This window comes from Coregonus clupeaformis, chromosome 26, assembly GCF_020615455.1.
Source record: "Coregonus clupeaformis isolate EN_2021a chromosome 26, ASM2061545v1, whole genome shotgun sequence".
In the NCBI taxonomy this organism is placed as follows: domain Eukaryota; kingdom Metazoa; phylum Chordata; class Actinopteri; order Salmoniformes; family Salmonidae; genus Coregonus; species Coregonus clupeaformis.
The window spans coordinates 10654224-10680507 of record NC_059217.1 but is presented as its reverse complement, the minus strand read 5'-3'; the positions used below and the strand labels follow the sequence as shown (position 1 = coordinate 10680507).

The window sequence follows — 26284 nt, the reverse complement described above, 5'->3', positions numbered from 1 at the left end:
TTATGTAATAAGTCTTGTTTCTCCACAACAATACCAGGAACCTACAGTACATCCACCTATTCCAGTGTTTCCCAAACCTGTCCTTGAGTACCTCCAACCAGTTTCACTTATATGATCTATTCCAGTACTAGCACACCTACACTATACCTTCACATCTATCCTTGACAGCTAAGCCGGGTGTTTACTCTGTAGAGATACAACTCTCTATGGTTTCCGGTATAGTAACGTTCCCATTCTCGGTCCTCCTGGCAGTGGGACTTTAAACAGCACTGCTAACAGGGATTAACGTCCGCTTTACACCTGACAGTTAGTAATCCAGTGTCACACAGCCACGCTAAGACAGCGCTAGCCATGCTAATGGAGGGCTATTTAAAGGCACAGCGTGACTGTCGTTTTCGTCCCCATGCAACCTCCAACCCCTACCTAACGTTACCTAACACCTCGCCCGTGACACTTGCAGGGAAGCCTCTGCCAGACCGGATCTCTAGCTAGCTAGCAAAGCATAATCTCCACTCTGCCAAAAAGATAGATATGCTAGATAGATAGGTATGCTAGATAGATAGATATGCTAGATAGATAGGTATGCTAGATAGATAGATATGCTAGATCGATAGATCGATAGATAGATAGCATGGCACGCACTTTGAAAGGAATAGATAGCCTCACACTCTAGCCCCAATGCAAAACATGTAATGATAACCAATGTTTTGACAGCAAGCTTCCTTCATCAGGGTTTCAGGTGGATGGCATGCACACAGGAGAGAAGAGGAAGTAAGGAAGGGAGGGAGTGATGGGTGGATCACAAAGTCACTGGGGGCTGTAGGGCATGTCTTATAACCTATAGCTTTTTGTACTGACTCAACATCTCATCAGTCACTGTCAATGGACTCGGGAAGTGAAGAGCTTTAACTGGGGTGAACTGGAACAATGTCATGATAAACCATTGGTGTTGATGACCATTCCGAAAGCATCACATCATGTGACCTGTCCAGAGGTCACGATCCGGGACCAAGAGTAACACCATTATGATACACTAGTTAAGACAGAGAGCACATGATGTACAGGATTTATCTCACAAAACTGTTGTGTCTGTCAATAGATATCTATTGGGTTGGTTGAAATAATTAGATTGAAAACAATGTCAGAACCCAGTATGAATGCTAGGCCAAATTGATCAGTGATTGTGTTGTGTGAATGTCACTATGAGAGAATCAGGGGTTCTATCCATGTTTAAAAATCATGGGGGTTTTCTGGTGGCCTTTCTGACGTGTTTTCCACTAGACTCAATCCTGCTGTTATGATACAATTCTATCACTGTACCCTAATGTCCTCTTATGTGGCTGGACTCTGGAGCAGAAGCCATAGAAATTACTAGAACAGGAAAAGTTCCTTAGGCCACAGAACATTGACTTGAATGGGGATAACCGTTCTAGTAATTTTATTTCTATAGCACAAGCCAAGCCAACAACCTGTGACTGCCAACGGGCCGCCAGGGACTGGGGATGACAGACAGGCTGGATCACTCTTGTCTAAACACACAGACAGGCAGAGCCAGCCGATGGTTAACAACATGTTTCTACCGTAATGTAGGGGGAACGCCAAGGTGCTGATGGTATAGACATACAATGAACATAAAATGATCATGCTTAAATATACTGAACAAAAATATAAACGCAACATGTAAAGTGTTGATCCCATGTTTCATCAGCAGAAATAAAAATCACAGAATTGTTCCATACGCACAAAAGCTTATTTCTCTCAAATTTTGTGCACACATTTGTTTACATCCCTGTTAGTGAGCATTTCTCCTTTGTCAAGATAATCCATCCACCTGACAGGTGTGGCATATCAAGAAGCTAATTAAACAGCATGATCATTATACAGGTGCACTTTGCGCTGGGGACAATAAAAGGCCACTCTAAAATGTGCAGTTTTGTCACACAACACAATACCACAGATGTCTGAAGTTTTGAGGGAGTGTGCAATTGGCATGCTGACTGCAGGAATGTCCACCAGAGCTGTTGCCAGATAATTGAATGTTCATTTGGACCAACGTCGTTTTAAGAGAATTTGTACGTCCAACCGGCCTCATAACCGCAGACCATGTGTAACCACGCCAGCCCAGGACCTCTACATCCGACTTCTTCACCTGTGGGATCGTCTGAGAACAGCCATCCGGACAGCTGATGAAACTGAAAAGTATTTCTGTCTGTAATAAAGCCCTTTTGTGGGGAAAAACGGATTTGCTGGGACTAGCTCCCAACTAGGTGGGCCTATGCCCTCCCAGGCCCACCCATGGCTGCGCCCCTGCCCGGTCATGTGAAATCCATAGATTAGAGCCTCATTTATTTATTTCAATTGACTGATTTCCTTATATGAACTGTAACTCAGTAAAATCGTTGAAATTGTTGCATGTTGCATTTATATTTTTGTTCAGTATACATCCAGATTAATAGTAATATTGCCACAACAGTGACACTTTCTGAAGATAAATCACAGCACAAATAGATTATAGATCTGTATTGCTTTTCTGTACGTCGTAGATTATGGAGATGAGATTCAAAATGGAGCAGGCAGATTAAATGTATTAAATGAATCCTGTCGTTTACAGAGTGTGTAAATAAAGGTTCCTCGCTCTCTCCATCACTGCAGACAGATGATGTCATCAACACCCAGAATGTCATGTGTGTTTTCCGAACAGCGGTGACTGTGACAGATCAATCTATCCATAGGGTGCACACATGAACGAACGCAGCTACCTCCGTTTGAAAATGGCCTCGCAACGCAAGCAGGCTAGTGGCCGCGCAGATAGAGGCTACAGCAGAACACACCGTGTGTACCCTGTGTGTGTAGTGTGTGTGTGTGTGTGCCGCTCCATACAAAGAGAATTTATACAAGCTAGCCAGCTGGGCACATAAGCCCTTCTGCACAATAAATCCCAATAATCCTTTACAACGGGAAGGGAAGACGGTGAGAGAGAAAAAAACACACAGTGTTCAATTAGCTCAGCCATTGTGTTGGCATGGTAGAGAGAGACGTTCTCTACAGTGGCTGTGCCCTTCCCACCAAACGACATGCAAGATCACTGGAATGCATGCACTCAAAATAGGAGGGCTGCTTATGACATTTGAAGCTGCCAAACACCCACACCGATCGACGCACACACACACCGACACACACACAGCTAGCAGATGAGGAGGCGGATAAATAATACATTCAAGTGTGTCTTACCTTCCATCATGATTGCAGATTTGCATTCCTCTATCTCCAAGGAGCCTGGAAAGAAAGCAGGGGAGAGAAGCCCCTGGTTACCAGATGACACGGATAGAATAGAGAACAGAACCTAACACAGGGCTAACCTAGCGCTACGGCTAACACACAGCCACCAACACCCCCACACGTTGTTTGTCTACTGGCCCATGGTCCATGCACCGCGATTGGGCAGAGAGGGGGGCTGGCTGGGCTCAGCGCCGATCAGTAGCCCGAGAGAGGCTGGGGCTTAGGCCATGGATGCTGCTTCCACTCCTACGGCGCCTCTAACTTACACAATCAGCCAAGGATGCTGAGAGGAGGAGAAAAAAAAACATTGGAAAAAAAGAGAAAGAGATAGAAGAGTAGAGAGGGAGGGAGGTAGAGCAAAGAGAAAGAGAGATGGAGGCTTGCTGAGATCACAGCTGCTCTCAGCCAATCCCTGAGGTTCTCTGCAGAGTCACATGCATTCGGCATGCATCCCATGACAGCCTGGCCCTAGAGAATGACAAACAAGTAGCCTCCCTCCATCCCTCCCTCATACACGCATCTATACGCACACACATTCACACACACCTACCCACACACACAGGCAAACTCAAACATAGACATGTTAACGCATAGAGAACACGCACACACACACAAGCGAACATAAATAACGCACACACACCCCTCCCCTGCCTACCTTTTGCGTATGCAGACTCTGCCGAGCGATGAATGAGATTAATTATTTGCTCGTTGCCAGAATAACGTGCAGGTTAAAGTGAACTGACAGCCCATGTTCAGGACACAAACTCACGAACCCACACACCCTGATCCTGGTTACAGAACAAATGTATCTCCCCTCCTAGCGGGCATATTCATTTTTCTGTAGGTTGACTGTATTTTAAAAGTATTTACACAGTGCTCTGCCTTCTCTCTGTCTCCCTCCCTTTTCTATATCACTGTTTTTGCTCTGCCTGCTGGCTCAGTATGACTGCTCTCTCTCTCCCCCTCCCACCATCCCTCTCTCTCTACGCCCCTCCCTCTCTGCTGCCACTGCCACTGCCACTGGGGATAACGATCAATCATTGTGACGTCAGGGAGACCGACGCTGTGTACAGCTGCCTCTCCAGACCCAGCCCAACCGAGGGAGGAGCTACGGTCAGCTATCGTTTATGTTGCTACTGCTACTCTCAGCCTGGATAGACCCAGATTGAGGAGAGGAGGAGGGAGGGAGGGAGGGAGGGAGGGAGGGAGGGAGGGAGGGAGGAGTGTGTACCGCTACTCTCAGCCTGCCGCCAGCGAGAGGGGATGAGGGAGAGAGGGAGGAAGGGAGGGAGGGGAGAGAATGAGGGAGGGAGGTGTGGATGTGTGTGTGTGTGCATGGAGGCTGGTGATTATTTTTACATGCGGGGATGGATGGTGCCAGAGGTTAAGGGATGACCACTAATGGAGCAAAGACAAAGAGAGTGAAAGAGAGAAAAGGGGGAGAACAAGAGAGATGGGGGAGAGAGATAGCAATGGGGGGTGGGGGGGAATAGAGAGAGAAGAGGAGAGGGAGATAGAGGATGTTTATGTTTCTGGCTATGGAGCAGAGACTGAACAGAGAGAGACATGAGCTGCAGGACAGACTGACAATTAGCCAAGTACTGCTGAAGCCTCCATAACAACAACAACAACAGCAGCCACGATAATACTGACAGAGCTACTCTTGTAATACAAATAATATTACACAACAAATGACTAAATCACTTGCAGCTGCAGAATATACTATATCTATAAACGATTCAGATTTAAAGACAGATGTAAGTTACGTTTCATACACAGGAACACAGATGAGAGACATGCTGTCCTGCCTGTTTATGAGTCAGTCTGTCACACTTTAAATTGAGCCAGCCCTGTGTCTCTTCATGCACAATGCATTATCCGAGTCATGCTCAAGCCCATGTGAAATGCTCTCCCTCTCCCTCTTCCTCTCTCCTCTTTTTTTCTCCCTCACTCTTCATTGCTTGCTTGCTCCCTGCCCCTTTCTCCCCCTCTCTCTCTCCCCCCTCATTAAGCCATGGCATGCTCCCTCCCTCCCTCCCTCCCTCCATCCCTCCCTCCCTCCCTCCCTCCCTCCCTCCCTCCCTCTGTATCCTTAACACCCAGCAGATGCTTCCTGAGAGGAGTCCTCTCCCTGCCCACAGCTTTATCCCATCCTCCCCCTCTCCCTCCATCCCTCCATCCTTCAGGCTACCCCCTAGCTCTGCCAGACGAGGTTGTTACTCTCCGCCACTGTTCCCCAGAGGAGATTTAGCCACCAGCCGGTGAGCAGTGAGAAAAAGAGGGGAGGAGGGGACTTGTTAAATAAAGCCTAAAGCCCTATGCTGTGTTTTGATTCTGGAACATGGTGGCATTGAGAGGAGAGACATTGGTGTTAACTAGAAGAAGAACAACCAGCAGGACACACTGACTCAGTCATGACTATACAGCAAGGGGCTGGGAAACTGCCACCTTAGTCACCAGAGACTACTACAGAATGAGAGGGGCAAGGAGGCCACAAGATAGAGAAACACAGGGAATCAGGTGGACACGCAAGACAACCGATTGAGGGAAGGAGAGATGAGAAAAAAATTGAAAGAAATGAGGGTAAACAACAGAGGAAAGGAAAGAAGAGCTGATGAGGGAATGAGGGAAAAGAGATGAGAGGAGCTGGCAGGAGAGGAGAGAACAGGAAAGCAGAGGAGTGCCTTAGATACACTACTTCAGCAACACCCGTTGCTGACAGGTGTATAACATTGAGCACACAGCCATACAATCTCCATAGACCAACATTGGCAGTAGAATGGCCCATACTGAAGAGCTCAGTAACTTTTAATATGGCACCGTCATAGGATGCCACCTTTCCAACAAGTCAGTTTGTCAAATCTCTGCGCTGCTAGAGCTGCCCCGGTCAACTGTAAGTGCTGTTATTGTGAAACGTCTAGGAGCAACAATGGCTCAGCCGCGATGTTCGTAGGCCACACAAGCTCACAGAGCGAGACCACCGAGTGCTGAAGCGTGTAGCGCGTAAAGATCGTCTGTCCTTGGTTGCAACACTCACTACCGAGTTCCAAACTGCCTCTGGAAGCAAAGTCAGCACAATAACTGTTCGTCGGGAGCTTAATGAAATGGGTTTCCATGGCCGAGCAGCCGCACACAAGCCTAAGATGCGCTGGAGTGGTGTAAAGCTCGCCGCCATTGGACTCTGGAGCAGTGGAAACAAATTCTCTGGGGTGATGAATCACGCTTCACCATCTGGCAGTCCGACGGACGAATCTGGGTTTGGCGGATGCCAGGAGAACACTACCTGCCTGAATGCATAGTGCCAACTGTAAAGTTTGGTGGGGACCAACTCCATATTAATGCCCATGATTTTGGAATGAGATGTTCCACAAGCAGGTGTCCACATACATTGCATGGCCAAAAGTATCTCATAGGGATTTAAAGCGGAAGCTATCCCACAGTCCTCTCTGTTTACCCGTGTGAAGCTCCTGCACAGCCCTGTCAAAAGACAAAAGGAAGAGATCATCCGGAACCATAGAAATAGTTTACATTTACATTTACATTTACATTTACGTCATTTAGCAGACGCTCTTATCCAGAGCGACTTACAGTTAGTGCATACATTATTCTTTTTAATTTTCATACCCCATGGGAATCGAACCCACAACCCTGGCGTTGCAAACGCCATGCTCTACCAACTGAGCTACCTCCCTGCCGGCCATTCCCTCTCCTACCCTGGACGACGCTGGGCCAATTGTGCGCCGCCCCATTGGTCTCCCGGTTGCGGCCGGCTACAGCAGACCCATGGGACTGCAGTCTAACTGGACGAGCTCTGCTCGAGACTATCCTACCAACGGGACCTGAAGAACTGTAATATTCTATGTTTCTCGGATTCGTGGCTGAACAAGGACATGGATCAAATAAAATAAAATACAATTTTATTTGCCACATGCACCGAATACAACAGGTGTAGACATTGCCGTGAAATGCTTACTTACAGCCCTTAACCAACAATGCATTAATTTTTTTATAAAAAAGTAAAATAAAACAACAACAACAAAAAAGTGTTGAGAAAAAAAGAGCAGAAGTAAAATAAAATAACAGTAGGGAGGCTATATACAGTGGGGTACCGGTGCAGAGTCAATGTGCGGGGGCACCGGCTAGTTGAGGTAGTTGAGGTAATATGTACATGTGGGTAGAGTTAAAGTGCAAGTAGTCCGGGTAGCCATGATTAGCTGTTCAGGAGTCTTATGGCTTGGGGGTAGTAGCTGTTGAGAAGCCTTTTGGACCTAGAATTGGCGCTCCGGTTCCGCTTGCCGTGCGGTAGCAGAGAGAACAGTCTATGACTAGGGTGGCTGGAGTCTTTGACAATTTTGAGGGCCTTCCTCTGACACCCCCTGGTATAGATGTCCTGGATGGCAGGAAGATTAGTCCCAGTGATGTACTGGGCCATACGCACTACCCTCTGTAGTGCCTTGCGGTCGGAGGCTGAGCAGTTGCCATACCAGGCGGTGATGCAACCAGTCAGGATGCTCTCGATGGTGCAGCTGTAGAACTTTTTGAGGATCTGAGGACCCATGCCAAATCTTTTCAGTCTCCTGAGGGGGAATAGGCTTTGTCGTGCCCTCTTCACGACTGTCTTGGTGTGTTTGGACCATGATAGTTTGTTGGTGATGTGGACACCAAGGAACTTGAAGCTCTCAACCTGTTCCACTACAGCCCCGTCGATGAGAATGGGGGCGTGCTCAGTCCTCTTTTTTTTCCTGTAGTACACAATCATCTCCTTTGTCTTGGTCACGTTGAGGGAGAGGTTGTTATCCTGGCATCACACGGCCAGGTCTCTGACCTCCTACCTATAGGCTGTCTCATCGTTGTCGGTGATCAGGCCTACAACTGTTGTGTCATCGGCAAACTTAATGATGGTGTTGGAGTCATGCCTGGCCATGCAGTCATGGGTGAACAGGGAGTACAGGAGGGGACTGAGCACGCACCCCTGAGGGGCCCCCGTGTTGAGGATCAGCGTGGCAGATGTGTTGTTACCTACCCTTACCACCTGGTGGCGGCCCGTCAGGAAGTCCAGGATTCAGTTGCAGAGGGAGGTGTTTAGTCCCAGGATCCTTAGCTTAGTGATGAGCTTTGAGGGCACTATGGTGTTGAACGCTGAGCTACTTTGAAGAATCTCAAATATAAAATATATTTTGATTTGTTTAACCCATTTTTGGTTACTACATGATTCCATATGTGTTATTTCATAGTTTATATCTTCACTATTATTCTACAATGTAGAAAATTGTAAAAAGAAAAGAAAAACCCTTGAATGAGTAGGTGTGTCCAAACTTTTCACTGGTACCGTACATCTCACTGGTTTTTCCATGCATCGTCAAGACCGGTCTGCAGCCTTGAGTAAGACGAAGAGGGGAGGGGTGTGTCTCTTTGTTAACAACAGCTGTAAATGTTAAGAAACTCTCTAGTTTTTTCTCACCTGAGTAAGAATACCTCCTGATAAGCTGCAGACCATTCTATTTACTAAGAGAGAATTCATCTATCTTTTTCGTAGCTGTCTATTTACCACCACAAACTGATGCTGTCACTAAGACCACAATCAACGCGTTCTATAGGGCCATAAGCAAACAAGAAAATGCACATCCAGAGGCGGCGCTTCTCGTGGCCGGTGATTTTAATGCAGGGAAACTGAAATCCGTTTTACCTCATTTTTACCAGCATGTCACCTGTGCAACTAGAGGCGACAAAACTCTTCCAAACACAGAAACGCACACAAGTCTCTCCCTCGCCCTCTTTTTGGCAAATCTGACCATACCTCTATCCTCCTGATTCCTGCTTACAAGAAAAAACTCAAACAGGAAGTACAGTACTAGTGACGCACTTAATACGGAAGTGGTCCGATGAAGTGGATGCTAAGCTACAGGACTGTTTCACTAGCACATACTGGAATATGTTCCGGGATTTATCCAATAACATTTAGGAGTTTACCACATCAGTCACCGGCTTCATTAATAAGTGCATCGACAACGTTGTCCACACAGTGACCGTACATACACTGAGTATTCCAAATATTAGGAACACCTTACTAATAATGAACAGCCTCAATTCGTCGGGCCATGGACTCTACAAGGTGTCGAAAGCGTTCCACAGGGATGCTGGCCCATGTTGACTCCAATACCTTCCACAGTTGTGTCAAGTTGGCTGGATGTCCAGTCCTGATACACACGGGAAACTGTTGAGCGTGAAAAACCCAGCAGCATTACAGTTCTTGACACAAACCGGTGCGCTTGGCACATACTACCATACCCCGTTCAAAGGCACTTAAATATTTTGTCTTGCCCATTCACCCTCTGAATGGCACACATACACAATCCATGTCTCAATTGTCTCAAGGCTTAAAAATCCTTCTATAACCTGTTTCCTCCCCTTCATCTACACTTATTGAAAATGATTTAACAAGTGACATCAATGAGGGATCACAGCTTTCACCTGGATTCACCTGGTCAGTCTTTGTCATGGAAAGAGCAGGTGTTCTTAATGTTTTGTATACTCAGCGTACATATCCAAACCAGAAGCCATGGATTACAGTCAACATCCACATTGAGCTAAAGGATAGAACCGCCACTTTCAGGGAGCGGGACACTTATAAGAAATCCCGCTAAGACCTCCAACGAGACATCAAACAGGCAGTGTCAATACAGGACAAAGATCAAATCCTACTACGCCACTCTGACACTTGTCAGATGTGGTAGGGCTTGCAAACTATCACGAATTACAACGGGAGCCTACCAGAGGAGCTAAATGTCTTCTATGCCCGCTTCGAGGCAAGCAACACTGAACCATGCATGAGAGCACCAGCTGTTCCAGACGACTGTGTGATCTCGCCCTCTGTAGCCGATGTGAGTAAGACCTTTAAACATGTTAACATTCAAAAGGCTGTGGGGCCAGACGGATTACTAGGAGGCTCAATGCACGCGCTGACCAGCTGGCAAGTGTCTTCACTGACATTTTCAACATCTCCCTGACCAAGTCTGTAATACCTCCATCTTTCAAGCAGACCACCATAGTCCCTGTGCCCAAGAACACCAAGGTAACCTATCTAAATGATTATCGCCCCGTAGCACTCACATCTGTAGCCATGAAACGCTTTGAAAGGCTGGTCATGGCTCACATCAACACTATTATCCCAGACACCCTGGACCCACTTCACTTCACATACCGCCAAGCAAATCCACAGATGACACAATCTTTACTGCACTCTCCCACCTGGACAAGAGGAACACCTACGTGAGAATGTTGTTCATTGACTACAGCTCAGCGTTCAACACCATAATGCCTTCCAAGCTCATCACTAAGCTCAGCACACCTCCCTTTGCAACTAGATCCTGGACTTCCTTATGGGCCGCCCCCAGGTGGTAAGGGTAGGCAACAACACATCCGCCACACTGATCCTCAGGGGTGCGTGTTTAGTCCCTTCCTGTACTCCCTGCTCATCCACGACTGCGTGGCCGTGCAAGACCCCAACACCATTAACTGCTTGGCAAGGAATTACAGAGGGTAGTGAGTATGGCCCAGTACATCACTTAGGCCGAGGTACCTGCCGTCCAGGACGTCTATACCAGGCGGTGTCAGAAAAAGGCCCTAAAAATGGTCAAAGACTCCAGGTACCCAAGTCATAGACCATTCTCTCCTCTACTGCATGGCAAGCGGTACCGACAGGACCCTCAACAGCTTCTTCCCCCAAGCCATAAGACTGCTAAATAGTTAACAAAATAGCTACCTGGACTAATTGCATTGACCGTTTCTTGACTCTTTTGACTCATAACATACGCTGCTGCTACTGTTTATTATCTATTCTGATGCTTAGTCACTTTACCCTGACCTACAGTGCATTCGGAAAGTATTCAGACCCCTTCACTTTTTCCACATTTTGTTATGTTACAGCCTTATTCTAAAATAGATTAAATAAAAAAAAATCCTCAATCTAAACACAATACCCCAAAATGACAAAGCGAAAATCAATACCTTATTTACGAAAGTCTTCAGACCCTTTGCTATGAGACTCAAAATTCAGCTCAGGTGCATCCTGTTCGCATTGATCATCCTTGAGATGTTTCTACAACTTTATTGGAGTCCACCTGTGGTCCATTCAATTGATTGGACATGATTTTGAAAGGCACACACCTGTCTATATAAGGTCCCACAGTTGAAAGTGCATGTCAGAGCAAAAACCAAGCCATGAGGTCGAAGGCATTGTCCGTAGAGCTCCGAGACAGGATTGTGTCTAGGCACAGATCTGGGGAAGGGTACCAAAAACATTTCTGCAGCTTTGAAGAACACGGTGGCCTCCATCATTCTTAAATGGAAGAAGTTTGAAACCACCAAGACTCTTCCTAGAGCTGGCCGCCCGGCCAAATTGAGCAATCGGGGGAGAAGGGCCTTGGTCAGAGAGGTGACCAAGAACCTGATGGTCACTGACAAAGCTCCAGAGTTCACCTGTGGAGATGGGAGAACCTTCCAGAAGGACAACCATCTATGCAGCACCCCATCAATCAGGCCTTTATGGTAGAGTGGCCAGACGGAAGCCACTCCTCAGTAAAAGGCACACGACAGCCTGCTTGGAGTTTGCAAAAAGGCACCTGAAGGACTCTCAGACCATGAGAAACAAGGTTATCTGGTCTGATGAAGCCAAGATTGAACTCGTTGACCTGAATGCCAAAACGACACGTCTGGAGGAAACCTGGCACCATCCCTACGGTGAAGCATGGTGGTGGCAGCATCATGCTGTGGGGATCGTTTTCAGCGACAGGGACTAGGAGACTAGACATGATCATCGGGCGGCAGGTAGCTTAGTGGTTAAGAGCGTTGTACCAGTAACCGAAAGGTCGCTGGTTCTAATCCCCAAGCCGACTAGGTGAAAAATCTGTCGATGTGCCCTTGAGCAAGGCACTTAACCCTAATTGCTCCTGTAAGTCGCTCTGGATAAGAGCGTCTGCTAAATGACCAATTTATTTATTTATTTATTTTATTTATTTATGATCGAGGGAAAGATGAACGGAGCAAAGTACAGAGAGATCCTTGATGAAAACCTGCTCCAGAGCGCTCAGGACCTCAGACTGGGGCGAAGGTTCACCTTCCAACAGGACAACGACTCTAAGCACACAGCCAAGACAACGCAGGAGTGGCTTCGGGACAAGTCTCTGAATGTCCTTGAGTGTTCCAGACAGAGCTCGGACTTGAACCCAATCGAACATCTCTGGAGAGACCTAAAAATAGCTGTGCAGCGATGCTCCCCATCCAACCTGACAGAGCTTGAGAGGATCTGCAGAGAAGAATTGGAGAAACTCCCCAAATACAGGTGTGCCAAGCTTGTGGCATCATACCCAAGAAGACTGGAGGCTGTAATCACTGCCAAAGGTGCTTCAAAAAGTACTGAGTAAAGGGTCTGAATACTTATGTAAATGTGATATTTCCGGGTTTTCGATTTGTCAATACGGGGTATTGTGTGTAGATTGATGAAGGAAAAAAAAAACTATTTAATCAATTTTAGAATAAGACTGTAGCGTAACAAAATGTGGAAAAAGTCAAGGGGTCTGAATTCTTTCCGAATGCACTGTATATGTACATATCTACCTCAATTACCTCGTACCCCTGCACATCGACTCGGTACTGGTACACCGTGTATATAGCCAAGTTATCATTACTCATTGTGTATTTATTCCTTGTGCTATTATATTTCATTTATTTCTCTCTGCATTGTTGGGAAGGGCCGGTTAGTCTACACCTGTTGTTTACGAAGCATGTGGCAAATAAAATGTGATTTTGATTTGAAATTGCTGTGGTCTGAGGGGCTTTGTCCGTTCTAGTTACTTTATTTCTATGGCTGGAAAACTGTAGTACAGCTCAGGGAATGGTAGGTCACTGTCACAATAACAGCTTACTGCAAGCATGCTTATTGACACATGCGTACTGACCAACAAGCACCATACAGACCGAGGGTCTCCAACTCCGGCCCAGGAGAGCTACAGTCCAGGGTATTTAGGCTTTTGTTCCAACTCAGCTCTAAACTGAAGACTGTGATGAAGTTATTAGCTGAAGCAATAGTGGTAGAGCTCGGCTGAAACAAAGAACATGCACATGCTATTGCTCTCCTGGACTGGAGTCTGGGACCCCTGCATTTGGAAGATAATGGTAGCTCCCATCAGTAGCAGCACTCTGCACAACTACAAGCAGTTAAGTCAGATAGCCAGCAGGAGGAGCTGAACACAGTCAGTCCTGAGCAAAACCCACAGAAAGGAGAAGAGAAAGATAACAGGAGAAAGAGAGAGAAACAGACAGAAGAAAAAAAAGAGTGAGATATGAAGAGAGAGAGACAAAGCAGAGTGAAAAGAGCACCTACCCATTGTCTACCCCTCTGTGCTGCAGCTCTACCCTCTCTGGGCCTTGGCTGTGTGATAGTCACAAACTGTATTAGCTCCTGACCCATTTCTACTGCAGCTAGACTAGAGGATCCTTTAAGGACAGCAGCAGATCACAGGGGCACTGTTCTGTTCTACACTGTGGGCCTCTCTCTACTATACCTCCCTGTGACGCCTCTGCACCAAACACAACCAAGAGAGTAACTGGTACATTTGGGAGGGGTATGTATACATACACACGCACATCCATAAAAAGACAACACAACTATAGAACACACACAAACTTGTAAGCACCACAACGCACACAGTTACAGTGCAGTAATGGAATACACCCACGCACATTCATTCAGAGGAAGTTGACAGATAGGTGAGGAAAGAGAGAGAGGTGTGCATACCTGCAACAATGCGAAACCAGCCGGTACACAGCTCCTCAGCCATCTACAGCAATCTCCATGGAGCAGGTCTCATATCTGGAATATCCACAGGCGCATAGCGGGATGGAGGGACGAAGGAATGGAAATAGAGACGGATGGCTGAGAGTCTGTGAGGAGGGAAAGAAAGAGAGGGACCAGTCGCATTAAAGGAGGGGTGAGGATGACTGCACCTGACTGAGCTCCCTGGCTGAGTGGACAGACGCACACACACACACACACTGAAGGACCTGTGGAGAATGGTAATGTCCTTCTGTAGAAGTGCTGTCTGGGCCGCTGTCAGTCAGTGAAGGTGACTATACACAAACAGCCTGAGTGTACCTGACCTGTATAGAACAGAGCCACTTCTCTATGCACTGCACTGCACACTGGGCCAGTGGCATTAACCCCTAGCACCCTGGGAGAAAGAGGGAAATGAGGAAAGAGATGAAGGAGGGAGACAGGAGAGATGAAGGAGAGAGATAAGGTTGAGAACAGGGAAAATTTGTGAGATTAGTAGAGAAATACGCTGAAATAGGATGAATCCTCCTACTTTTAACAGTCTCTCATTTACGTATGCAGGAAATAAAACTGTAAACTGTACAATAAACAGGATGGAAAGACAAACTTTATGCAGCAGACATCAGTGCCACATGCCTCTGCTGCCTCCTGCTGGTTGTATTCTAACAGTGCATCTCTTTCTATATTTCTGACACTTTGCCAGAGTATGTCATAACACTCACTGGCCTTCTGAACTCATCACTCTGATTATTACACTTGGCAGAAGTGTTGAGATGTCTTTTAAACGTCACTGTTATGCAATGGTTAACCACCCTTAGATGTCAGGGGTCACATATGTTACATAGATGGGTTGGTATAAAACAGATCAAATTACCTACCACATCAAAATGCAATTGAATTTAAATGGCTGAAAACAAACAATGTAATAGATTGCAGTTTCAGCACCTAATCAGATGTCGTCTTAGACACTGAAATCAGACACTGAACTGACTGCATAACTGTGATGACAGACGGACAAATTAAAAGGCATCTAGAAATGTAAAATCAGACAGGACACATTTGTACTAAGCCTAGACTATCCTGTTGAAGTGAGGCACTGCCTCTCTCAGGCCTGATCGGATACAGTCTCAATCAAACAGTTATAGTTGTGACTGGATGATGTGTCCTGACGGCCCTACATCTATTACACGTGTATAACTCATACATAAAACATGACTACTGGCTGGCTCAACTGACTCTTAATCTCAGAATACTGTATGACCTATCCTTACAAGAATTGCCTTCTCTGCTCCTGAGCAGTGAGAATGATGTCATTGATATCATAATATCAGAGCAGAGCTGAGCCTGCTGCTGCAGTGTCATCTCATCTCAGTATCTCGTTTCCTCCTCCACTTTTAGCAGAGCTCAACAGCCTGTCCTCGACATTTACAGAAACAATCATTCATCTTCTGAAGTTCATGATACAGTAGTTCTTAATTGCCAGATATTCCTCCCACAGGTTTGACACTGTAACAAGGTGGGGGATTTTCCATTTCAAATGCAGCAGAATTGGAAAAACAAATTGGCTGCCATGACATCCCCCCATCCTCTCCCGCTCTCTCTCTCTCTCTCTCTCTCCCGCCCCCCTCTCTCGCTCCTTCTCTCTCTCGTTCCTTCTCTCTCTCTCCCGCCCCCCTCTCTCGCTCCCTCTGTCTCCCTCTCTCTCGCTCCTTCTCTCTCTTGTTCCTTCTCTCTTCCCTCTCTCTCGCTCCCCCTCTGTCTCTCTCCCTCTGTCTCTCTCCCTCTCTCTCGCTCCCCCTCTGTCTCCCCCTCTCTCGCTCCTTCTCTCTCTCGTTCCTTCTCTCTCTCTCGCTCCCTCTCTCTCGCTCCCCCTCTGTCTCTCCCCCTCTGTCTCTCTCCCTCTGTCTCTCTCCCTCTGTCTCTCTCCCTCTGTCTCTCTCCCTCTGTCTCTCTCCCTCTGTCTCTCTCCCTCTCTCTCGCTCCCCCTCTGTCTCCCTCTCTCTCGCTCCTTCTCTCTCTCTCCCCCTCTGTCTCTCCCCCTCTGTCTCCCTCTCTCTCGCTCCTTCTCTCTCTCGTTCCTTCTCTCTCTCCTGCTCCCTCTCTCTCGCTCCCCCTCTGTCTCTCTCCCTCTGTCTCTCTCCCTCTGTCTCTCTCCCTCTGTCTCTCTCCCTCTCTCTCGCTCCCCCTCTGTCTCCCTCTCTCTCGCTCCTTCTCTCTCTCTCCCCCTCGGTCTCTCCCCCTCTGTCTCTCCCCCTTTGTCTCTCCCCCTCTGTCTCTCTCCCTCTGTCTCTCTCCCTCTGTCTCTCTCCCTCTGTCTCTCTCACTGACCTACTTTTACTCTCTTCTTCTACCCATCTACAGTATCAGCAGAGGGCAGTCCTGCACTTGGCACATCGTTCCTCCATCATTCCTCTCTGGATCCCTTTACATCCCTTTTCAACAACAAAATGCTTCCTGAAGCACCTCCCACAAGTTGGATTGGCTTGATGGGCACTTCATACGTACCATACGGTCAAGCTGCTCCCACAACAGCTCAATAGGGTTGAGATCCGGTGACTGTGCTGGCCACTCCATTATAGACAGAATACAAGCTGACTGCTTCTTCCCTAAATGGTTATTGAATAGTTTGGAGCTGTGCTTTGGGTCGTTGTCCTGTTGTAGGAGGAAATTGAGTCCAATCTTAATATTTTCTTTTTATTGGCCAGTCTGAGATATGGCTTTTTCTTTGCAACTCTGCCTAGAAGGTCAGCATCCCGGAGTCGCCTCTTCGCTGTTGACGTTGAGACTGGTTTTCTGCGGGTAATATTCAATGAAGCTGCCAGTTGAGGACCTGTGAGGCGTCTGTTTCTCAAACTAGACACTCTAATGTATTTGTCCTCTTGCTCAGTTGTGCACCGGGGCCTCCCACTCCTCTTTCTATTCTGGTTAGAGCCAGTTTGCGCTGTTCTGTGAAGGGAGTAGTACACAGTGTTGTACGAGATCTTCAGTTTCTTGGCAATTTCTCGCATGGGATAGCCTTCATTTCTAAGAACAAGAATAGACTGACGAGTTTCAGAAGAAAGTTATTTGTTTCTGGCCATTTTGGGCCTGTAATCAAACCCATAATTGCTGATGCTCCAGATACTCAACTAGTCTCAAGAAGGCCAGTTTTATTGCTTCAATAATTAGCACAACAGTTTTAAGCTGTGCTAACATAATTGCAAAAGGGTTTTCTAATGATCAATTAGCCTTTTAAAATGATAAACTTGGATTAGCAAACACAACGTGCCATTGGAACACAGGACTGATTGTTGCTGATAATGGGCCTCTGTATGCCTATGTAGATATTCCATGAACAATCTGCTGTTTCCAGCTACAATAGCCATTTACAACATTAACAATGTCTACACTGTATTTCTGATCAATTTGATGTTATTTTAATGGACAAAAAAATTGCTTTTCTTTTGAAAACAAGGACATTTCTAAGTGACCACAAACTTTTGAACGGTAGCGTATATATACTACCAGTCCAAAGTTTGGACACACCTACTCATTCAAGGGTTTTTCTTTATTTTTAAAATTTTTTACATTGTAGAATAATAGTGAAGACTTCAAAACTATGAAATAACACATCTGGAATCATGTAGTAACCAAAAAAGTGTTAAACAAATCAAAATATATTTTATATTTGAGATTCTTCAAATAGCCTTGATGACAGCTTTGCACACTCTTGGCATTCTCTCAACCAGCTTCATGAGGTAGTCAACCTGGAAGGCATTTCAATTAACAGGTGTGCATTCTTATAAGTGAATTTGTGGAATTCTTTCCTTCTTAATGCTTTTGAACCAATAAGTTGTGTTGTGACAAGGTAGTGAGTGGCGCAGTGGTCTAAGGCACTGCATCGCAGTGCTAACTGTGCCACTAGAGATCCTGGTTCGAATCCAGGCTCTGTCGCAGCCGGCCGCGACCGGGAGACTCATGGGCGGCCCACAATTGGCCCAGCGTTGTCCAGGGTAGGGGAGGGAATGGCCGGCAGGTATGTAGCTCAGTTGATAGAGCATGGCGTTTACAACGCCAGGGTTGTGGGTTCAATTCCCAAGAGGCCAGTATAAGAAAAATATGTATTCACTGACTGTAAGTCGCTCTGGATAAGAGCGTCTGCTAAATGACTAAAATGTAAATGTAAATGTAGTGGGGGTATACAGAAGATAGCCCTATTTGGTAAAAGACCAAGTCCATATTATGGCAAGAACAGCTCAAATAAGCAAAGAGAAAATGACAGTTCATCACTTTAAGACATGAAGGTCAGACAATATGGAATAAGTTCAAGAACTTTCTTCAAGTGCAGTCGCAGAAATAATCATGAAACGGGCTCTCATGAGGATCGCCACAGGATTGGAAGACCCAGATATACCTCTGCAGCAGAGGATAAGTTCATTAGAGTTTCTAGCCTCAGAAATTGCAGCCCAAATAAATGCTTCACAGACACATCTCAACATTAACTGTTCAGAGGGGACTGTGTGAATCAGGCCTTCATGGTCAAATTGCTGTAAAGAAACCACTACTAAAGGAAACCAATAATAAGAAGAGACCTGCTTGGGCCAAGAAACATGAGCAATGAACAATAGACCGGTGAAAATGTGTCCTTTGGTCTGGAGTCCAAATTGGAGATTTTTTGTTCCAAACGCTGTGTCTTTGTGAGATGCGGCGTGGGTGAACGGTTGATCTCAGAATGTGTACTTCCCACCGTGAAGCATGGATGGAGGAGGTGTTATGGTTTGGGGGTGCTTTGCTGGTGGCACTGTCTGTGATTTATTTAGAATTCAAGGCACACTTAACCAGCATGGCTACCACAGCATTATGCAGCGATACGCCATCCTATCTGGTTTGGGCTTAGTGGGACTATCAATTGTTTTTCATCAGGACACCTCCAGGCTGTGTAAGGGCCATTTTACTAAGAAGGAGAGTAATGGAGTGCTGCATCAGATGACCTGGCCTCCACAATCCTACGACCTCAACCAAATTGAGATGGTTTGGGATGAGTCGGACGGCAGAGTGAAGGAAAAGCAGCCAACAAGTGCTCAGCGTATGTGGGAACTCCTTCAAGACTGTTGGAAAAGCATTCCAGGTGAAGCTGGTTGAGAGAATGCCATGAGTGTGCAAAGCTGTCATCAAGACAAAGGGTGGCTATTCGAAGAATCTCAAATATAAAATATATTTTCATGTGTTTAACACTTTGTTGTTTACTACATGATTCCATATGCGTTATTTCATACTTTTGATGTCTTCACTATTATTCTACAATGTAGAAAATAGTAAAAATTAAGAAAAACCCTTGAATGAGTAGGTGTGTCCAAACTTTTGACTGGTACTGTACAGTCGTGGTCAAAAGTTTTGAGAATGACACAAATACTATTTTTCACAAAGTCTGCTGCCTCAGTTTTGATGATGGCAATTTGCATATACTGCAGAATCTCATGAAGAGTGATCAGATGAATTGCAATTAATTGCAAAGTCCCTCTTTGCCATGAAAATGAACTTAAAAAACATTTCCAGTGCATTTCAGCCCTGCCACAAAAGGACCAGCTGCCATCATGTCAGTGATTCTCTCGTTAACACAGGTGAGAGTGTTGACGAGGACAAGGCTGGAGATAACTCTGTCATGCTGATTGAGTTAGAATAACAGACTGGAAGCTTTAAAAGGAGGGTGGTGCTTGAAATCATTGTTCTTCCTCTGTTAACCATGGTTACCTTCAAGGAAACACGTGCCGTCATCATTGCTTTGCACAAAAAGGGCTTCACAGGCAAGGATATTGCTGCTAGTAAGATTGCACCTAAATCAACCACAATAACTTCAAGGAGAGAGGTTCAATTGTTGTGAAGAAGGCGTCAGGGCGCCCAAGAAAGTCCAGCAAGGGCCAGGACCGTCTCCTAAAGTTGATTCAGCTGCAGGATCGGAGAACCACCAGTGCAGAGCTTGCTCAGGAATGGCAGCAGGCAGGTGCGAGTGCATCTGCACACACAGTGAGGCGAAGACTTTTGGAGGATGGCCTGGTGTCAAGAAGGGCAGCAAAGAAGCTAATTCTCCCCAGGAAAAACATCAGGGACAGACTGATATTCTGCAAAAGGTACAGGAATTGGACTACTGAGGACTGGGTAAAGTCATTTTCTCTGATGAATCCCCTTTCCGATTGTTTGGGGCATCCGGATAAAAGCTTGTCAGGAGAAGACAAGGTGAGCACTAGCATCAGTCCTGTGTCATGCCAACAGTAAAGCATCCTGAGACCATTCATGTGTGGGATTGCTTCTCAGCCAAGGGAGTGGGCTCACTCACAATTTTGCCTAAATAAAAGCCTTTGACACTTATGGAATGCTTGTAATTATACTTCAGTATATCATAGTAACATCTGACAAAAATATCTTATAACACTGAAGCAGCGAACTTTGTGAAGACCAATACTTGTATCATTCTCAAAACTTTTGACCATGACTCTATATTTATACTGATGCTTAGTCACTTTACCCCTACCTAGAGTACATTCGGAAAGTATTCAGACCGTTTCACTTTTTCCACATTTTGTTACGTTACAGCCTTATTCTAAAATGGATTAAATAAAAAAAATATCCTCATCAATCTAAACACAATACCCCATAATGACAAAGCGAAAACAGGTTTTTAGATTTTTTTGCAAATGTATAAAAACTTAGTTTAAAAAATACTTAATTTACGTAAGTATTCAGCCCCTTTGCTATGAGACTCGAAATTGAGCTCAGGTGAATCCTGTTTTCATTGATTATCCTTGAGATATTTCTACAACTTGGTTGGAGTCCACCTGTGGTAAATTCAATTGATTGGACATGATTTGGAAAGGCACACACCTGTCTATATAAGGTCCCACAGTTGACAGTTTATGTCAGAGCAAAAACCAAGCCATGACGTCGAAGGAACTGTCCGTAGAGCTCCAAGACAGGACTGTGTCGAGGCACAGATCTGAGGAAGGGTACCAAAAAATTTCTGCAGTATTGAAGGTCCCTAAGAACACAGTGGCCTCCATCATTCTTAAATGGAAGAAGTTTGGAACCACCAAGACTCTTCCTAGAGCTGGCCGCCCGGCCAAACTGAGCAATCGGGGGAGAAGGGCCTTGGTCAGGGAGGTGACCAAGAACCCAATGGTCACTCTGACAGAGCTCCAGAGTTCCTCTGTGGAGATGGGAGAACCTTCCAGAAGGACAACCATCTCTGCAGCACTCTACCAATCAGGCCTTTATGGTAGAGTGGCCAGACGAAAGCATAGCACCATCCCTACGGTGAAGCATGGTGGTGGCAGCATCATGCTGTGGGGATATTTTTTAGCGGCAGGGACTGGGAGACTAGTCAGGATCGAGGGAAAGATGAACAGAACAAAGTACGGAGAGATCCTTGATGAAAACCTGCTCCAGAGCGCTCAGGACCTCAGACTGGGGCGGAGGTTCACCTTCCAACAGGACAACGACTCTAAGCACACATCCAAGACAACACAGGAGTGGCTTCGGGACAAGTCTCTGAATGTCCTTGAGTGGCCCAGCCAGAGCCTCTGGAGAGACCTGAAAATAGCTGTGCTGCGACACTCCCCATCCAACCTGACAGAGCTTGAGAGGATCTGCAGAGAAGAATTGGAGAAACACCCCAAATACACGTGTGCCAAGCTTGTAGCGTCATACCCAAGAAGACTCGAGGCTGTAATCGCTGCCAAAGGTGCTTCAACAAAGTACTGAGTAAAGGATCTGAATACTTACGTAAATGTGATATTTCTGTTTTGCATTTTTAATACATTTGCAAACATTTCTAAAAACCAGTTTTTGCTTTGTCATTACGGGGTATTGTGTGAAGATTGATGAGGGGACAAAAAAACAATTTAATCAATTTTAGAATAAGGCTGTAATGTATCAAAATGTGGAAAAAGTCAAGGGGTCTGAATACTTTCCGAATGCACTGTATGTTTAAAAAATCTTGCATATCTTTAATTTATTTCCGCAATTAACGAATAACATGCGTAATACTGTAGGCACTTCATAGAAGGATTGTTACCTATAGCCAGGACTGGCATTACAAAAACTACATTTTTTGGCAAGCAATTATTATTTTGGGAAACAATTATTGTTATTCATCCTATACGGTCCCTCACATCATTACTCCATAGCAACAGATGTGTTATACATACACACACTCTCCCCACGCATCCCCCACAAACAACCACAAGCTGAGATGTTCCATCCCCGAGCCCAACTCAAGAGAAGACTTGATGTGCGAATGCATATACAGTTATACCTGTATGAGAAGGCATGCAAAATTGAGCAAGAATTAGGAGATTTGCTTAACCAATGTCAAGTCCTAGCTGATGGAGCTCAGATACACCCCTTTCCCCTGAAACACACACACGCTGGTCGCCCATTGTGACCATTTTCCCAAGCATTTTTGACCAGTCAGACCTTTTTATTATTTTGTGCCGACAGGGTCACAATAATTTTGCCCCTCTCTGTTTGACTGAGTGTGACCCCCCTCCCCATGGGTTACTGCAGCTAGTGTTGCCAGCACTGCCACCTGGGTGTTGGTGGCTAGGTAGGGGCTTTGGCTTTGTTGGACCAACCCTGCCAGGCAGTCTCAAGACTCTTGAGGGGGCAGTGCTGCTTCAGTGGGTCTCTGACCGTGTTCATCTTTCTGTCTTGGCTGCGTATAGGCTACTTGCAGTAGGCCTATAAAACAGATAAGGACTTCTCCTTAGTGTGTGGGTCGCTCAGGTGGGTTTCCAAGAAATAGGGTTGGGGACCGTTCCATCATGATAGGACAATAAATAAATAGACTATTTGTAATTTATTTAAAAGTGTATATCCCATATCTGCACAAAATTGAAAACTCTCTGTCACAACTCCTGCTCGCAGACACACATGACCCTGGCATTTGCAACCATTTTCCTTTTTCACTCACTTAACTCACCACACTTTTCCAATCCCAAAAACACACACCCCATCTTCCATCACAACCACACTCCCCCCCACATATAGACCCGCACATACCCACATACTGTGCCTTCTATGTCCTCTGTTTGCTGTGTTTTTATCTCTACCATGTTGATTCCTACCTAATTTCGGGCTTTAGAGTACTTTAATGTTCCAGTTCCTTATATTTGAAGATGTATTATTTCAATAATTGTCCTTTCTTCTAATAAAGTATTTTATCTATTTATAAATACTGTAAATAGAAAGTCGAATACTAATTATTTTTACGACATTCCATATCTTGAATGGTATAGTGTATTTGTAGTTTATTTCTTTATCAATATTACCAACTACGAGAGCTACACATTTCCCTTTTAGTCTATTCACTTTGAAGAGTGGGTACAGAACTTTGCGCCGTTCTGCAATTTATTTTGGGAACTGATCATTCATGCATATTTGTGTGCCAGCGAGTCTTTTGCCCAGGCTTTTAACCATTATTTTATCCTTAAAGAATGGAAATTTGTCAACGATTGGGCTCTCATTTTGCGGTACTCTCTGTCCGAAACGATGTACACGTTCGAGTTTAATTTTGTCGACAGTATCACCTGGGATCTGCAGTGCTTTAACCCGTAAATCTTTCACCACACTCTCTGGATCTTCACCCTCATTCTCTTTAATACCGGTAAGTACCAGATTTTCTCACATAGATCTAGTCTGTATTTCAAGTAAAGATTCTCTCAGAAACATGTTATCTTTTTAAAGTTATTTAACGTCCATTTCAATAGTATTCACTGTACCCTTTAGCTTGTTTTTTTCTTCACTCATCTCGAGGATCGCCTTCAAATCCTTTATATCTTTACTGACTAGTTCAAGTATGCCCAATTTATCATTTATCGACTTTAGCAAGTCGGTTTCTACACTTACTGTTCCAGGTGGTGAAAAGCATAAATCGTCTGTGTCAACCGAGGAGTGTCGTTTTCTTTTGGGAATTGGTTCTCCATGCTTACTCTCCGATATGTTTTGGTGTTGACTGTGTTGAAAATATTGGTCGATAAATTTCTCTAGCCTTATAATTTGCGTTGTGTTGTTATCCAGAGTGAAGGATATTGCCCACGACTATACGGGTATGTTGGGTGAAGTGCTAATATTTAGTCAGATTTACAGATATTGAATATGACGTTTTTATCTTGAAGCATTTTGCTCCGCTGTCTTCAGTCTGCCATTGTTCCTTTCTACCTGTTCCTCCCTCCCTATGTCTCCTACTCTTGCACGCTCATAGAGACGGTCACCACACCACAGGTCTCTCTGAAAAAACACAGCCTCACAGAGCATCCAGAGAACACTGTCATCGCAGCAGACCACCAAAACACTGCGTCGTGGTCAATCAGATTGTGAAATTGATATCTAATTACCTAGCGATGCAATGAAAGCACCTGAACAACATGGAGTCTAAATGTGACCTCTTTCCAATTCTAGCTATATATCTTATTTATCCACACAGAGTTATCGATCCTTTAGCTTCACTCTCCTGGGGCAAAAATCGTCTGTCCTCGGTTGTAACACTCACTACCGAGTTCCAAACTGCCTCTGGAAGTAACGTCAGCACAAGAGCTGTTCGTCGGGAGCTTAATGAAATGGGTTTCCATGGCCGAGCAGACGCACACAAGCCTAAGATCCCCATGCACAATGCCAAGCGTCGGCTGGAGTGGTGTAAAGCTCGCCGCCATTGGACTCTAGAGCAGTGGAACCGCATTCTCTGGAGTGATGAATCACGCTTCACCATCTGGCAGTCCGATAGACAAATCTGGGTTTGGCAGATGCCAGAGAAACGCTACCTGCCCGAATGCATAGTGCCAACTGTAAAGTTTGGGGGAAGAGGAATAATGGCCTGGGGCTGTTTTTTATGGTTTGGGCTAGGGGCCTTAGTTCCAGCGAAGGGAAATCTTAACGCTACAGCATACAATGACATTCTAGACGATTCTGTGCTTCCAACTTTGTGGCAACAGTTTGGGGAAGGCCCTTTCCTGTTTCAGCAAGACAACACCCCTGTGCACAAAGCGAGGTCCATACAGAAATGGTTTGTCTAGATCGGTGTGGAAGAACTTGACTGGCCTGCACAGAGCCCCGACCTCAACACCATCGAACACCTTTGGGATGAATTTGAAAGCCGACTGCGAGCCAGGCATAATCGCCCAACATCAGTGCCCGACCTCACTAATGCTTGTGGCTGAATGGAAGCAAGGCAAAACATTGCCGCCACGCTCCAAAAATACGGAATATGAAAAACGATTTCTGCCGAGGCACACTACGAAGATGCTGGAACTGTCGACATTTACTTTTCATCTGCAAAACAAAACGAGTAATGAATAGAAAAATCAGACCACCCCATAATAGAAGAGTTTATTTACCTAGTTGGCTTGTTGTTGTGTGTTCAATGCGAGATAAATATTATTCTCGAGGCGCATGCAAATTACGGGAGGGAATTCCCAGAATCGAATATAGGCTGCAAAAATAGGCTACATTTATATTTAGTAGGCTACTAAAACTTTTACTAGCCTCACAGGTTTACATTTTATATGGTCTGTGTATGGTCTAATGAACGAAAGCCTGAATTAATGTAATAATTAACTGAGAATTAACAGAATTATCGAAAACAATAGGCCTACCTGCTTGCACTTTGTGCAGGCTGTTGCCAGCTACAGTTTTGTTATCAGGCAGACAGAGTCAGAACCGTACACTCGGCCTATCTATCGGTAATCAAAAGCTGTATCTCGCTATGGAATGCTGTATCTCGCAATTTCTTGGTTTGCAATGTCTCGCAACTTCAGTAAAGCAAGGCCTATCATCAATGAATAAGCTAGGATATTCTACACACAACAGACCAAAGACTGAACACACTTGCATCATTAGCGAAGAGAAAGAGCAGGCAAGCCAGTGCAAGGGAGAGAGAGGAGGGGGCAGGCAGAAAGAATCTTGCGCATATGTCTCGGTAATCTGTATCTCAATGTCTTGTAGTGCTGAGCGATTAGTACTTTTTGAGGTCGGTTCTGTTTCGGTTAAATATTTTTTTTTTATCACTGTTTTCAATTCCGGACCGATAATTTTTTGAAACATTAAATGCACTATGCATTACCTGGGTTGAATGCTGTAACACAGAATAAAACATTTAGTAAAAGTCCCAAGATGGTAGTGACTGCCCAGTACTGCTTATCACTTATT

The 26284-nt window shown here is 45.4% G+C and overlaps 1 protein-coding gene across 1 annotated transcript in view; it reads right to left on the bottom strand.

The window, feature by feature from the left end:
* LOC121540455 (SH3-containing GRB2-like protein 3-interacting protein 1) overlaps nt 1-26284 on the bottom strand; it is a 143748-nt gene that overhangs the window by 91953 nt on the left and 25511 nt on the right. Inside the window, 2 exon segments of the mRNA XM_041849332.2 lie at nt 3232-3276; nt 14075-14220. Coding sequence (XP_041705266.2) covers nt 3232-3276; nt 14075-14117 — 88 coding nt within the window. The 5' untranslated portion in view covers nt 14118-14220.